The 17,120-nt window shown below is 43.4% G+C and overlaps 1 protein-coding gene and 1 non-coding gene across 2 annotated transcripts in view; both read right to left on the reverse strand.

Annotated features, from left to right (window-relative positions):
* The window catches only part of LOC126267215 (peptidoglycan recognition protein 1-like), a 108,315-nt gene that overhangs the window by 18,716 nt on the left and 72,479 nt on the right, over positions 1–17,120 (reverse strand). The window contains exon 2 of the mRNA XM_049972188.1: positions 7,943–8,137. Coding sequence (XP_049828145.1) covers positions 7,943–8,137 — 195 coding nt within the window. The remainder of the gene's footprint in view (positions 1–7,942; positions 8,138–17,120) is intronic.
* Positions 12,442–12,524, reverse strand: Trnas-gga (transfer RNA serine (anticodon GGA)). The gene is given in 2 exon segments: positions 12,442–12,475; positions 12,485–12,524. It is a non-coding gene; the product is annotated as a tRNA-Ser (tRNA).

The raw sequence follows: 17,120 nt of genomic DNA on the forward strand, positions 1-17,120 counted from the left end.
GCTGACAAGAGTAATATACAGGAGAATGAAAAAGAAAACCGAGGATGTGTTAGATGAAGATCAGTTTGGCTTTAGGAAAGGTAAGAAAACAGAGAGGCAACTCTGACGTTGCGGTTGACAATGACTAAAGACTAAAGCAAAATCTAAACACGTTCATTGGATTCGTCAACCTGAGAAAACGTTCGACAATGTTAAATGGTGCAAGATGTTCGAAATCCCGACAAAAAATAGGGGTAAAGTATAGGGAAAGAACCATGAGGGAATAATAAGAGTGGAAGATGAAGTTCAAAGTGCTCGGATTAAAAAGGATAAAAGATAGATATATAGTGTCTCGCCTCTACATAATCTAGGAAACAATGACAGAAAAAGAAGGGTTCAACAGTAGAATTGAAATTCAACGTGAAAGTATATCAGTGATAAAATTCGCTGATGACATTGCTGTCCTCAGTGAAAGTGAAGAAGTATTACAGGGACTGCCGAATGGAATGAATAGTCTAATGAGTACAGAATAGCGGACTGAGATAAATCGAAGAAAGACGAAACTAATGGGAAGTAGCAGAAATGAGAATTGTGAGAAACTAACATCAAGATTGGTGATCACGAAATAGATGAAGTGAAGCAATTTTGTTACTTTAATCACCGCAATAACCCATGACTGAGAGAGCAATGATGACATAAAAGGCAGTCTAACACTGGCAAAAAAGGCATTCCTGGCCAATAAAAGTCTACTAGTATCACACATAGACCTTAATTTGAAGAAATTTTTGAGAACTTAAATTTGATGCCGCACTGCATGGTAGTGAAATACGGACTGTGGAAAACTGGAAAAGAAGAGACTCGAAACATTTACGATACGCCGCTACAGAAGAATATTGAAAATTAGATGGACTTATAGGGTAAGGAATGAGGAGGTTCTCCGCAGAATCGGTAAAGATAGAAATATATGGAAAACAATGACAAGAAGAAGGGACAGGATGGTGGGACATCAGATAAGACACCAGGTACTAACTTTCATTGTACTAGAGGGAGCTGTAGAGGGTGAAAACTGTAGAGGAAGACAGGGACTCGAATATATCCAGCAAATAACTGACAATGTAGGTTGCAAGTGCTACTCCGTGATGAGAATGGCACAGGAAAGAAAATCGTGGCAGACTGCATCAAATAAGTCAGAAGACTGATGACTGAAAAAAAGGCTACAAATCTTTACTTACATAATTATTTTCAGAAAACAATATGTAAATTAAATCTGAAAAAGATTTCAATGAAGACATTCATGTTAATGATAATTTTCACTGTATCCTGTTCTAGAAGGTACTGGAAGCTGTGTTCGTAACGCCTATAGAACTTTTGAACCCAAGCACATCAGACAGCTTCACAGTTGCTATAGAATAGGTAGCGTTAAGATGGAGAGAGAGAGAGTGGGTTTAGCATTTATTTAGTTTCCTCCATGCTGTTCTCTGATCGATTATGTTATTCATATGGTTCAATATTTGAAAAGTGTCAAGTATGTTATGTTAAATTATGTTTCAACAACATGCAAGTGAAAGAAGAACATGGTTAAAATCAACACAATGTTTAAGCGATTTTAAACGACCCTGGACAAAATCTTTTCAATAGGTTATACAAGAACAAAGAAACCAGCCCTCACTTTGCAAGATAAGTACTATTTATTTGCAAAGATAAGGCAGTTATATAGCTTGCTTTGGAAATAATAAACAGTCTACTTATGGGTGACATCATCTCAAATTATACAATCAAGTGTTAATGTGTCACACCACTATTGCAAAGTTTACTGAAAAGAATATCTGTTGAAGTTCCACGTGAATCCTCTACAAAACTTCACTATTAAGATTTTCTAATGACTTGTTAAAACGCTACAGACATCTCTAAATGAGAGTATTTGTGAAAAATCGTAACGAAATGGAAAATTGAGAGATCTAAGTTTATTTTCAACAGATACTTTGTTTCCAATTCTGTGAGACATTAATACATTCACACCTCTGAGCTTTCCTTTTTTTGTAACTTTTTGCAAATTTCAAATTATATTTTCAAAATATGAAATGAAAAAGTGTCAGCTATGACATTAATGCATGAAATTCTTAAATGCTGGCTGTTGTGGATGAGTGGTTCTAGGCGCTTCAGTCCAGAACCACCTTGCTGCTACGGTCACAGGTTCGAATTCTTTTTCGGGTATGGATGTGTGTGATGTCCTTAGGTTAGTTGGGCTTAAGTAGTTCTAAGTTCTAGGGGACTGATAACCTCACACGTTAAGTCCCATAGTGCTCAGAACAATTTGAACCATTTTGAATTCTTAAACTGTCAAAATATTTGTACATAAAGATGAAAGAATGAAATTTTTTGACTACTTAGAAATTATTTTCTAAAAAATCCCATCGTAAATGTTCTATAATTTCGTGGTACATCAGTTGGTCACTGTACTTACAGAATGTACAATCAGAGTGGGCAATACTTATCTGGGCAAAATATGACAAATGTTTTAAGTAGACCTAGCTCTATTCTCAAGGTCAAAAAATCGTAGACACTTAAATATTTAAATTGATCGCTGATTTTAAGTAAATGTCGTGCAAAAATGGTATTTCTGAATCTATACTATTACTTTACAACATTGTAACTGAGTGAGAAAACAATTCATAATTTTGTTTGAAAGCATTTTATAACAAAAATTAGATGTAGAATATTTATACCCATTTCTCATTTTATGATATTATTCACAAATTATTTTTGTCTTCTTTCATGATTTTACTTCTTCGTAACTTTCCATGAATTAAAATTTCCTACAATGTTACAATGAACACTGCACTGTTGAAATGAGTTCATTTACCTCATTTGATCTGCTTCTCACTCAATCTGAATAGGGGAGCTGAATTTGCTCATGAACAAGAATGACCCAACAAGAGGAGTACTTGAGAAATAGGAACTGCGCACTGACCTTTCGATAATGGCCATTTGAAAGTATTAGCAGGATCTTGAGGTGTCATAAAGGAAACCGGTATATCTTGCAGCTCATGACAGACATTTACTATCTGTCTCACCCATCACTGACTGTTGCACACACAACAAATGAAGTGGCTCACTACAAGTCTTCTAATGTAGACTGTGGTCTCTGCATTTCGCACATAGTAACAGGCAGCACTTTGTGGAGAATCGTTCTTGCAATGTATGTGTCGCTGTAGGATGTAACCCATTAGTGACTTGATTGAATTCCTACCACAGGCTTCATAGCAAACCACTCTCCTCTGATTTTTAAATGGAATTGCCTTAATGTATTTTCTTTTAGAATTAAGAGTTTCATGTTTGTTGCTAATGTTGACATGTGTGTACAGATCCAATAGCATCTTTTATAACATCATCAGCTTCATGTTGGAGATTAAATTTTTTTGCAAGAAGTTTACAGAAACATCTTACTCCATCACATGTACTTTTTGCATGACCTGTTGCTCAAAATATCGATTTTTTGTCGTAATTCCGGTACTAAAGCTCACAAAGCTGAAAGCGGTTTTCAAAATGAGATGCTGCATCATCAGTCACATACACATGTTTATGAAATGCAGGTTCTCTAGACGTTATGTCCTTAATTGTCATGCTGACAGCGTAGAATATATGTGTACTATCATGAATTAGGTCATCACTGACAATAGCAAAACAGTGTGATGTTTCAAGGAAGTGAGCAACATATGTGAATTTGATATCTGTGATGTGTGCGAGTGCTAACTTTTAATTTCGTTCTGCAAAGCAACAGGCCATTTCTCAGCAAATTCGAAATGAAGAAGTAATGTGTTAGTATTCATGGATGTGGCTATTTTACTTCTGCTATGGCATGTCTCTGAATCATCCAGATATGATGGTGGGCTAATCGTTTCATGACCCAATGCCTAACCTCTATAATAAACTTCTTCGGCACTAGTATCTTCTTCAATAACTCTCTTCCAGCCCACAATGCATAGGTTATGTCATTGTCAGCACCAAGACACATTGCTCTCTCCTGCAACCAATTTATCTTGCAGCTCTTGATATATACAGAAAAACATCAGGTCCATTTCTGTTTACGTCTTTCCTGTGACACTGCTATAGCGAAACAAACATGTTTCAAATTAGTGCAGTAAATATACTTCCTTCACTGCTGGAATTTTTTCCGATTTTGCTCATAGGGAGTAGAATTTTGTGAGCCCAGTTTTTAAATTCGGGTATTCCTTTTTTCAATAGGACATATATCCGCCACCGTAGCGTAGCGGTAGCGTTACCGCCTACCACGCAGGGGGGCCCAGGGTCGATTCCTGGCAGGGGACTCGTGTGTCTATCATTACTTTCGTCATCATTGATTTGCAAGTCGCCGAAGTGGCGTCAACCAAAAAGGACTTGCAATACGGTGGCCAACAATGACATACGATCATATCCATTAACAGATGTGCTTCTCTTATTGATCTTGTCACATGTCTTTTTGCCTTGTTAACTTTTTCTCCATTTTCACTAACAGAAATAACATCAGCCTGTTTAGGACTTGGTCTGGTGCAAGTTTGTTATCACTTAGGTAACACTCCAGAGTAACAGTAAGGGTACCATCTAGCAGCGGATGCCCAGTAGGAATCTGGACATACCCCTTTCTCATTCTTTATTTTGAGGAAGTGGGTATGTATTTCTGTATCTGCTGCTTAGAGTAGCTACGTGGTCACAGTGTCAGTAACTGTACCTCCTCAGTATATCTTATGTCTCCCAATCCTTGAAACATGCAAACACCAGTTTTTGTAACAAGTGCGCCTTGTCGTCTCTTGTATATCCGTATTTTTTCTTACGCACTACACGGTCATGTTGCTGCGGACTCACTCGAAATCTGTACGTAATTATTGTTTTACTATGTTGCGGATGATCTTCCATGTACGTAAATTATGTTCAGTAGCCGCTCCTTGGACAACGATTGTCCTTAACTACGTTTCCCTGGCAACGGGATATGTGACTCTGCCCGACTAGGGTGATGAACCACTTGTCTCGACCCCACTTTCAATATCATTTCCACTTGCTAAACACTTGTCGTCATCATTGTATTCCTCATGTACGTTGCCCGCACAGTCAAGCGTATGAGGCACCACACATTCCACTGACTCATCTTGCAAAAACCCCAATATTTCATCTGCCACTTCCTTCTCACTATGCGAAATTTCTTGGGTTCCTTTCTCACGAAACGCCAACTTCGGCAACTGTTGTTGTAGATGTAATGCAATGTTTGCTTTGTTTATGGTTGCCTTTGCTCTGCTTCGTACGAACACCACTAGCACTGTGGCACTGTTGCGAGTTTCTCGTGGTCTAAGCAACTCTCCTATGCTTCGTAGCCCTCATCCTGTGCTCACCACTGGATACCTCCACTCCCGTCACATGTAGCACTTAGCAGCCAATATTGTGGTTGGATAGCGGAATACCGTAAACATCATTAGCCTTTCATCGTAACCAAGCGCAACAAGTCAATGTTGATATGACCAACATTGTACTTAGTTTGAAGTTCCTTAGTAAGCATGAAGTGAGTTACACTTACCTGTTAGTGTGTGTGTGGGTGTGGGTGTGTGTGGGTGGGAGGCAGGATGTGTGGTGGTACGTTTCTGTGGGCCCAAACTGCTGAGGCCATCGGTCCCTAGGCTTACACAATATTTAACCTAACTTAAACTAACTTACGCTAAGGACAACACACACACACCCATGCCGGTGGGAGGACTCGAACCTCCGACGGGGGCAGTCGCGCGAACCGTGGGAAGGCGCCTTAGATAGCGCGGCTACACCGCGCGACTGTGTGTGTGTGTATGTGTGTGTGACGAGCATTGATCATAAATACTGATTCTTTAGTAAGTATGATCTGAAATTGGTTGTTAATCAACCGAAACAGGTAATCATAAATTTGTAGTTTAGTTTTCATTGGGATCAGGACGAAATATTTTTTAAGTAAATAATACTGATAGCTGTATCTTCTTTAGCCAACAATGTTAAGTCTTACAAACGAAAAGTAATCGTAAAAAGTAATGCAAGGTAGTACATGAAAAGATCTAAAAGATATACCTTTGTAATACCCGATGGTTTCTTTGGAACGGAAAACTTTGTAGTCCTTTACATATGTTAAAAATTTTCTCCGAGTTGCTGTCTCCATTCCTGGAGAGGATGTGATCTTCTGAAATTATATTTTCGAAACACCCTGTTCCTCCGAGTCCAGCTTGCAGCTATAATAGTGGATGACTTAGTTTTTAGTCTCTCTCTCTCTCTCTCTCTCTCTCTCTCTCTTTCTCACTTACACAGCCGCTGACAAGGAATGAAAATACAAGCACATCATTTTGGGATTTTTAACCTACTCTATGGCTCCTGAACTACCTGATGTACAGCACTACTTACGTACACTGAAAAACCAAAGAATCTGGTACACCTGCCTAATATCGTGTAGGGCCCCCGCGAGCAAGCAGAAGTGCCGCAACAGACGTCGCATGGACTCGGACAAGTGTCTGAAGTAGTGCTGGAAGGAATTGATAACGCCGACTGGAGTGGCCGTTCGGTTCTAGGCGCTACAGTCTGCAACCGAGCGACTGTTATGGTTGCACGTTCGAATCCTGCTTCGGGCATGGATGTGTGTGATGTCCTTAGGTTAGTTAGGTTTAAGTAGTTCTACGTTCTAGGCGACTGATGACCTGAGAAGTTAAGTCGCATAGCGCTGAAAGCAATTTGAACCATTTTGAATTGATACCATGAATCCTGCAGGACTGTCCATAAATCCGTAAGAGTACAATGGAGTGGATATCACTCCTGAACAGCACGTTGCAAAGCATCCCAGATATACGCTATAATGTTCACGTCTGGCGAGTTTGGTGGCCAGCGGAAGTGTTCAAACTCAGAAGAGTGTTCCTGGGGCCACTCTGTAGGTATTAGGGGTGTGTGGGGTATCACATTGTCCTGCTGGAGTCGCACAAGTCCGTCGAAGTGCACAATGGACATGAATGGATGGAAATGATCAGACAGGATGCTTACGTATATGTCACCTGTCAGAGTCGTATCTAGACGTGTTAGGGGTCCCACATCACTTCAACTGCACACGCCCCACACCATTACAGAGCCTCCACCAGCTTGAACAGTCCCCTTGCTGACATGCGTCCATGGATTCGTGAGGTTGTCTCCATACCCGTACATGACCATCCGATCGATACAATTTGAAACGAGACTCGTCCAACCAGGCAACATGTTTCAAGTTGTCAACAGTTCAATGGTGTTGACGATCTCAGGGGAGGCGTAAAGCTTTGTGTCGTGCAGTCATCAAGGGTACAAGAGTGGGCCTTCGGCTCCGAAAGTCCACATTGATAATGTTTCGTTGAATGTTTCGCTCGCTGACACTTGTTGATGCCCGGCACTGAAATCTGCAGCAGTTTGCGGAAGTGTTGCACTTCTGTCACGTTGAACGATTCTCCTCAGTCGTCGTTGGTCCTCTTCTTACAGGATTTCTTTTGCGGGCGTAGCGATGTCGGAGATTTGATGTTTTACCGGATTCCTGATATTCACGGTACACTCGTGAAATGGTCGTACGGGAAAATCCCCGATTCATCGCTAGCACGGAGATGCTGTGTCTCATCGCTCGTGTGCCAACTATAACACCACGTTCATACTGACTTAAATCTTGATAACCGCCCTTGCAGCACCAGTAAAGTGTCTAACAACTGCACCAGACACTTGTTGTCTTATACAGGAGTTGCCAATCGCACCGCCGTATTCTGCCTGTCTGTATACCTCTGTACTTGAATACGCACGCCAATACCGTTTCTATGGCGCTTCAGTGTATTTGTCACTGTGCTTCAATCTTCAACATACTCGACGGAACGAACACTACGCTGAGAACTTGAGATGAAAGTTTTAGCATGCAAAACAGTGTCGCTACCCAGCTCACACGCACCGTACACACACTTACCGACAGACTCCCCCGTTGAATTTTCCGTGTGGTTGTGCTCGCCAGCGGCGTCAGACGCCTGGGCAGTGGTGAGCGTGATAATGACGATAAGAATGACTATCGCCAGGGTGGTGAGGCAGGCCGCGAGGACCAGGGCACCCCTCTGGCGCCACCAGGGTACGTGCTTGTCAGTGGCGCTGCACGACGTCTGCGTACCTGTCAGTGGCAGAGAACACAAGAGTCACTCTGCAACACCAAACTACAACGTTACTTTCTAATTGTGTTATTGAAAGACTCTTATAAAATGACACGTTATAGATTCATTCCGCCTTCGTGCTACGACGATAAGTAAAAGCAGAGACAACAGAAGATTCAGAGAGGTCTAAGAACAACGATTTTGCAACTCGCAGAAATGAAACTATATCCTTATCTTTTTGGTAGATAAAGCGTCGTATCTTAGTGTAACGTAGTATGTCGCCTAGATTAAATGTGAGTTATATGTAATGTTCTCTTAAATGAATAGGCCTAATAGCCCATTTCAAGATCAACTAATTCAAAATTACGTTGCACAAAAACTAATGAGAGAAATAATCAGGTATCATTAAAAGTGGCTCTCTCTGAAACGGAATCGATTCATTACATACGATAATGTTGAGTGTCATCTGGCTAGCTGGCCGATGTGGCCGAGTGGTTCTAGGCGCTACAGTCTGGGACAACGCGACCGCTACGGTGCCAGGTTCGAATCCTGCCTCGGGCATGCCTGTGTGTGATGTCCTTAGGTTAGTTAGACTTAAGTAGTTCTAAGTTCTAGGGGACTGATGACCTCAGAAGTTAAGTCCCATAGTGCTCAGAGCAATTTTGTGTGTGTGTGTGTGTATGTGTGTGCGTGTGTGTGTGTGTGTGTGTGTGTGTGTGTGTGTGTGTGTGTGTGTGTGTGTGGTTGTCCACTGAAGTGCTACAAGCTTGGAGGCTGGACTTCCTGGGTGACAAGTAAAAGGGTAATTCACACTTTATAAGAAGGGCTGTGTGCTTGGAGAGGTTCTTATGCCCTTCTGGGGTGTGGCTTGAAGCAATGTGAGGTGTAGATTCACTTCATTTGAGTTTATTTAATGTTTTGTTGTGGCGCGTCGACAATGGGTCGAGGTATCCGGATGCGGTGCCAGTGTGAAGGGCGACGGTCCCCGTGTAGCCCAGGTGTCCTGTCGAAGGCTCTGTGCGTCCACTTTGTCCAAAAGTTTGCGTTTGGGACATGATAAGCTCCTGGACAGTCGGCATGTCGAGTTCCTGGTGCAAGCTACGGTTCCTGGCCCTCCTGGGTGTCCAAGGCGTCGATTCTGTGAAACCTGCAGTAATTTGATGTTGGATGCACACGCTGTCCCCCAGGTGGAGCATCCGTACAAGAACTGTGGCTTTATAGACACGGTGTTTGGTACAGACGTTGATACGCGTAACAGGACAAGTTGTCCGGCCGCAGAGTGCTATCTACAGCTACTTATATATTCCGCTAGCCACCAACCGGTGTGTGACGGCGGGCACAATTCTCGCCAAAGTCATATTCCCCCTCTGTTCCACTCGCGGATCACGCGAGGGAAAAACGACTGAACGCCTCAGTACGAGCTCTTCATTTCCCTTATCTTTGAATAGTGATCATTGCGCGATTTGAAAGTTGGTGGTAATAATATATGCTCTACATCCGCGGTGAAGACTGTATTTCGGGATTTAGAGAGCAGCCCCTTCTGTTTAGCGCGCCATCTATCTGCAAGTGTGTCCCACTTCAAACTTTCTATGCGATTTGTAACGCTCTCGCGATGGCTAAATGTACCACTCACGAATGTTGGCGCTCTTTTTTGGACCTTCTCAATCTCTTGAATCAGACCCAACTGGTAAGGGTCCCATACAGACGAACAATACTCCAAGACTAACGTGTAGTGAGATATTTCCTTTGCTAAAGGACTGCATCGCTTCAGGACTCTGCCAATAAACCGCAATCTAGAGTTCCCCTTACCCGTTACTTGTGTTATCTGATCATCTCATTGGATATCACTGCGAATAGTCGCACCCAGATACTTGACGGACGTTCCAAAGACTGGGCATTTATTTTGTACTCGTACATTAATGGGGATTTTCGCCTCGTTATGCGTAGTATGTTACTAATATTGAGAGATAACTGCAAGTCATTACACCACGCATTTATTTTCTGAAAATGCTCATTGATTTGTTCACAACTTTCGTGTGATAGTACTTTCCTGTAGACTACAGCATCATCGGCAAACAGTCTCAGGCCCCTGGCAATGCCATCAACCAGATCGTTTATGTAAATCGTAAAAAGCAGAGGACCTAATACGCTGCCCTGGGACACACCTGAAGTTACGCTTGTTTCTGTTGACGTCACCCCGTTCAGGACGACATACTGCTCCCTGGCTGTTAGAAAACTTTCTATCCAACAGCATATGTGCTGTAAGTGTAGCTGTGCGAATCTGGGGCGGGTTGCTAGTCGTACATAAACTGAGTGACCAACCCGCACGGGAAGGGGCGTCCCGTTTGAAGACATGTCGTGTGTGATACTCGAATGCTGAGGCTAGATGTGGCGTATGGCACCATTGTAGACACCTGATAATTCTGTTTCACACAGGGGTGCAGTGTACATGTCAGCACTTTGCGAGTTAAGGTCCATTCAGACTGGGCTCCATGGGAATGGAATATGACGTCAATTGTCATGTAGTGAACACTAGCCAGAACGTAAACATAAAAAAGTCGGAATACGTTATCACACTTAGAGAACTAGCAATGATAAAATTTACTAACGGTCAAATCAGATTTCATAATGTGTGTTCCTGACAACGTTTGTACGGTAAGCAGCTGAGAAATGAAACAATAACAAAAGTGTCGTCTAAACATTGCAAAGCATTGACATTTATTTGCTAGGGAAAATATATACAAAAACATGAAATAATATTTAGTAGGTGATACACTGACGAGCAATGACTACTGCCCACCGCGAGGTTTAATGCTGCATGATGGCGCTGAGGGCACATGACGCGGTAAGAGAAGTACACTACTGGCCGTTAAAACTGCTACACCAAGAAGAAATGTAGATGATACACGGGTATTCATTGGACAAATATATTATACTAGAACTGCATTTGATTACATTTTATGCAATTTGGGTCCATGCATCCTGAGAAAACAGTACCCAGAACAATCACCTCTGGCCATACTAACGGCCTTGATACGCCTGGGCATTGAGTCGAACAGAGCTTGGATGGCGTGTACAGGTACAGCTGCCCATGCAACTTCAACACTATACCACAGTTCATCAAGAGTAGTGACTGGCGTATTGTGACGAGCCAGATGCTCGGCCACCATTGACCAGACGTTTTCAATTGGTGAGAGATCTGGAGAAAGTGCTGGCCAGGGCAGCAGTCGAACATTTTCTGTATCCACAAAGGCCGGTACAGGACCTGCAACATGCGGTCGTGCATTATCCTGCCGAAGTGTTGGGTTTCGCAGGGATCGAATGAAGGGTAGAGCCACGGGTCGTAACACATCTGAAATGTAACGTCCACTGTTCACAGTGCCGTCAATGTGAACAAGAGGTGATAGAGACGTGTAACCAATGGCACCCCATACCATAACGCCGGGTGATACGCCAGTTTGGCGATGACGAATACACGCTTCCAATGTGCATTCACCGCGATGTCGCCAAACACAGATGCGACCATCATGATGCTGTAAACAAAACCTGGATTCATCCGAAAAAATGACGTTTTGCCATGCGTGCACCCAGGTTCGTCGTTGCGTACACCATCGCTGACACTCCTGTCTGTGATGCAGCGTCAAGGGTAACCACAGCCATGGTCTCCGAGCTGATAGTCCATGCTGCTGCAAACGTCGTCGAGCTGTTCGTGCAGATGGTTGTTGTCTTGCAAATGTTTCCATCTGTTGACTTAGGGATCGAGATGTGGCCTCACGATCCGTTACAGCCATGCGGATAAGATGCCTGTCACCTCGACTGCTAGTGATACGAGTCCGTTAGGATCCAGCAGGGCGTTCCGTATTACCCTCCTGAACCCAGCGATTCCATATTCTGCTAACAGTCATTGGATCTCGACCAACGCGAGCAGCACTGTCGCGATACGATAAACCTCAATCGCAATACGCTACAATCCGACCTTATGAAAGTCGGAAATGTGATGGTACGCATTTCTCCTCCTTACACGAGGCATCACAACAACGTTTCACCAGGCAACTGCTGTTTGTGTATGAGAAATCGGTTGGAAACTTTCCTCATGTCAGCAGGTTGTAGTTGTCGCCACCGGCGCCAGCCATTTGTGAATGCTCTGAAAAGCTAATCATATGCATATCACAGCATATTCTCCCTGTACGTTAAATTTCGCTTCTGTAGCCAAAAATGGTGCAAATGGCTCTGAGCACTATGGGACTTAAGGTGTGAGGTCATCAGTCCCCTAGAACTTAAAACTACTTAAACCTAACTAACCTAAGGACATCACACACATCCATGCCCGAGGCAGGATTCGAACCTGCGACCTAGCGGTCGTGCGGTTCCAGACTGTAGCGCCTAGAACCGCTCGGCCACTCGGGCCGGCGCTTCAGTAGCACGCCATCATCGTGGTGTAGCAATTTTAATGCACAGTAGTGTATATTAGCGGACCAGAGACAAATGGAGAATCATTTTACCGACGATAAGTGGCGCAAATGCGGATATCCACCGACCTTTAGAGAAGCCAAGCTGTTGTGGACCAGTGCCTGGGAGCGAGCATCTCGGAAAGGGCGAAGCTAATAGTCTGTTCGCGTGCTACTGTCGTGAACATGTATGGAAAGTGGTTGAAGAATGCTGAAACCACGAGTAGGTGACAAGCTGGACGCCCATACCTCATCACAGAACGCATGGACCGGAGGCTTGCTCACTCTCTAATAAGCAGGAAAGGCCGCGATCTGTAGCAGACCTGACGACAGAGCACAGGCCCAAGTGTTTTGGAGCTCAACATTCGGCGCACAGTGTTAAACAAGGTGTTCCGCAGCAGAGGACCATCTTGTTTCCCATGTTGATCCAACAACATCGAAAATTATGATGACAGTGTGTGTGATATTATCGAGATTGGACCGCGGATCAATGGAATCGTCACGCCTGATCGGATGAATCCCGTTTATTGTTAAACCACGTCAATGGCTGTGTCCAGATACGTCGTCAGCCTGGTTAACGGCTGCTCGAACCATGCATCTCGCCACGCACGCAGGCCGGTGGGAGCAGCATTATGTTGTGGGGGGACATTCAGCTGAGGTTCCATGGGACCTGCGGTAGTAATCGAAGGCACCGTGACAGCAGTGGGCTTCGTGAACATTATTAGGGATCACCTATAGCCCCTGATGCTTGATGTCTTTCTCAATGGGAATGGCACCTTCCAGCAGAATAACTGTCCGTTTTTCAAGGTCAGAATCATGCTGCAATGGCTTGAGGAGCGTGACAGTGAACTCACGTTCATGTCTTCGCCATCAAATCTGGCTTATCCGAATCCGATGACATCCATCTTGGAAGCTATCTGACGCCAGCTTCGCGCCTACAAACCAACCGCCCGTAAATTTGCGGGAAGTCTGTGAGCTGTGTGTAGGCATCGTAGGCATCTGGTGTCACAAACTTCTGGAAACCTGTTAAGTACTTGTCGAATCCATGGCAAGCAAAATCACTGCTGTATTGCTTTCCAGAAGTTTTCCATCACGGTTTTAAGTATTAAGTAGGAGGTCATAATGTTTTGGCTCATTATTCTACATAGAGCCTTATATTATTCTCATCACGTTTTTCTTTCTCTTTTTCGAAGTACCAAATATGAGTCAACTATTTTTTTCCTTCCATACAGCTAATATTTTCACAGTTTTTTAAAAAAGGTAATGAAAACAGTTTCATCAAATATCTCTTCCATCTCTATGGTTCATCAGCGGACATGCAATTGGCTTCATGATGCTGCCACCCGGCTCACATTACCAACGCAACCTGTAGCAAGGTACCTGGTTACATGAGCCATTTTCACTCCCGCTACACTATCAATGGTTAGACGAAAAAATAATGTTGTACGACGACAAGCAGAAACACCCGCTTAATGTAACTACAGGTATGAATACGATAATGAAGTTTATAATTAAGTATTTCCCAATGTTATAGCTTCATATTTAGAATACAGAGTGGAAATTCATGAACACATCTTCCCACCTGAACTGTGTCCTCTACGCTGCTATCACTGACTCGGACGAACTCATAGTTCCTCGCATCTCTCCAACACAGACTAGTTTAGGCATAGCTTCCCACATGTATACGACATCAGTACTACCCAACCTCAACCAGGATACTGAATGATAAACCCTAAGCTTATGCTCAACATCAGCAAATTTGAAACATCTGAAAGACGACATCTCGATGATCCCCTGAGGGTCTGTCTTTTCACAAGGTACAAAGAAAGCTAATAAAAATTAAACCTCCACTTACGTCACCCACAGGCCAGGTGCACATTTTCTGTTTTGTTTTGTCATCAGTCTACTGACTGGTTTTATGCGGCCCGCCACTAATTCCTTTCCTGTGCTAACCTCTTCATCTCAGAGTAGCACTTGCAACCTACGTCCTCAATTATTTGCTTGACGTATTCCAATCTCTGTTTTCCTCTACAGTTTTTGCCCTCTACAGTTCCCTCTAGTACCATGGAAGTCATTCCCTCATGTCTTAGCAGATGTCCTATCATCCTGTCCCTTCTTCTTATCAGTGTTTTCCACATATTCCTTTCCTCTCCGATTCTGCGTAGAACCTCCTCATTCCTTACCTTATCAGTCCACCTGATTTTCAACATTCGTCTACAGCACCACATCTCAAATGCTTCGATTCTCTTCTGTTCCGGTTTTCCCACAGTCCATGTTTCACTACCATACAATGCTGTACTCCAGACGTACATCCTCAGAAATTTCTTCCTCAAATTAAGGCCGGTATTTGACATTAGTAGACTTCTCTTGGCCAGAAATGCCTTTTTTGCCATAGCGAGTCTGCTTTTGATGTCTTCCTTGCTCCGTCCGTCATTGGTTATTTTACTGCCTAGGTAGCAGAATTCCTTAACTTCATTGACTTCGTGACCATCAATCCTGATGTTAAGTTTCTCGCTGATCTCATTTCTACTACTTCTCATTACCTTCGTCTTTCTCCGATTTACTCTCAAACCATACTGTGTACTCATTAGACTGTTCATTCCGTTCAGCAGACCATTTAATTCTTCTTCACTTTCACTCAGGATAGCAATGTCATCAGCGAATCGTATCATTGATATCCTTTCACCTTGTATTTTAATTCCACTCCTGAACCTTTCTTTTATTTCCATCATTGCTTCCTCGATGTACAGATTGAAGAGTAGGGGCGAAAGGCTACAGCCTTGTCTTACACCCTTCTTAATACGAGCACTTCGTTCTTGATCGTCCACTTTTATTATTCCCTCTTGGTTGTTGTACATATTGAATATGACCCGTCTCTCCCTATAGCTTACCCCTACTTTTTTGAGAATCTTGAACAGCTTGCACCATTTTATCTTGTCGAACGCTTTTTCCAGGTCGATAAATCCTATGAACGTGTCCTGATTTTTCTTTAGCCTTGCTTCCATTATTAGCCGTAACGTCAGAATTGCGTCTCTCGTGCCTTTACTTTTCCTAAAGCCAAACTGATCGCCACCTAGCGCATTCTTCTTTTCCATTCTTCTGTATATTATTCTCGTAAGCAGCTTCGATGCATGAGCTGTAAAGCTGATTGTGCGATAATTCTCGCACTTGTCAGCTCTTGCCGTCTTCGGAATTGTGTGGATGATGCTTTTCCGAAACTCAGATGGTATGTCGCCAGACTCATATATTCTACACACCAACGTGAATAGTCGTTTTGTATCCAATTCCCCTAATGATTTTAGAAATTCTGATGGAATGTTATCTATCCCTTCTGCCTTATTTGACCGTAAGTCCTCCAAAGCACTTTTAAATTCCGATTCTAATACTGGATCCCCTATCTCTTCTAAATCGACTCCTATTTCTTCTTCTATCACATCAGACAAATCTTCACCCTCATAGAGGCTTTCAATGTATTCTTTCCACCTATCTGCTGTCTCCTCTGCATTTAACAGTGGAATTCCCGTTGCACTCTCAATGTTACAACCGTTGCTTTTAATGTCACCAGAGGTTGTTTTGACTTTCCTGTATGCTGAGTCTGTCCTTCCGACAATCATATATTTTTCGATGTTTTCACTACACCAATGGCCATTAAAATTGCTACACCATGAAAATGACGTGCGAAATGTAACCGACAGGAAGACGATGCTGTGATATGCAAATGATTAGCTTTTCAGAGCATTCACGCAAGGTTGGCGCCGGTGGCGAAACCTACAACCTGCTGACACGAGGAAAGTTACCAACCGATTTCTCATACACAAACAGCAGTCGACCGGCGTTGCCTGGTGAAACGGTTTGTGATGCCTCGCGTAAGGAGGAGAAAAGCGTACCATCACGTTTCCGACTTAAGGTCGGATTGTAGCCTATCGCAATTCCGGTTTATCGTATCGCGACATTGCTGCTCGCGTTGGTCGAGATCCAATGACTGGTAGCAGAATATGGACAGTAATACGGACGCCGTGCTGGATCCTCGTATCACTAACAGTCGAGATGACAGGCATCTTATCCGTATGGCTGTAACGGATGGTGCAGCCACGTCTCGATCCCTGAGTCAACAGATGGGGACGTTTGCAAGCCAACAACCATCTCCACGAACAGTTCGACGACGTTTCAGCAGCATTGACTATCAGCTCGGAGACCGTGGCTGCGGTTACTCTTGACGCTGCATCACAGACAGGAACGCCTGCGATGGTATACTTAACAACGAACCTGGGTGCACGAATGGCAAAACGTCATTTTTTCGGATGGAATCAGATTCTGTTTAGAGCATCATGATGGTCGCATCCGTGTTTGGCGACATCGCGGTGAATGCACATTGGAAGAGTGTATTCGTCATCGCCATACTGGCGTGTCACCCGGCGTGATGGTATGGGGTCACATTGGTTACACGTCTCGGTCACCTCTTGTTCGCATTGACGGCACTTTGAACAGTGGACGTTTCATTTCCGTTTTGTTACGACCTGTGGCTTTATCCTTCATTCGATCCCTGCGAAACCCT

Source organism: Schistocerca gregaria, chromosome 4 (genome assembly GCF_023897955.1).
Source record: "Schistocerca gregaria isolate iqSchGreg1 chromosome 4, iqSchGreg1.2, whole genome shotgun sequence".
Taxonomy (NCBI): domain Eukaryota; kingdom Metazoa; phylum Arthropoda; class Insecta; order Orthoptera; family Acrididae; genus Schistocerca; species Schistocerca gregaria.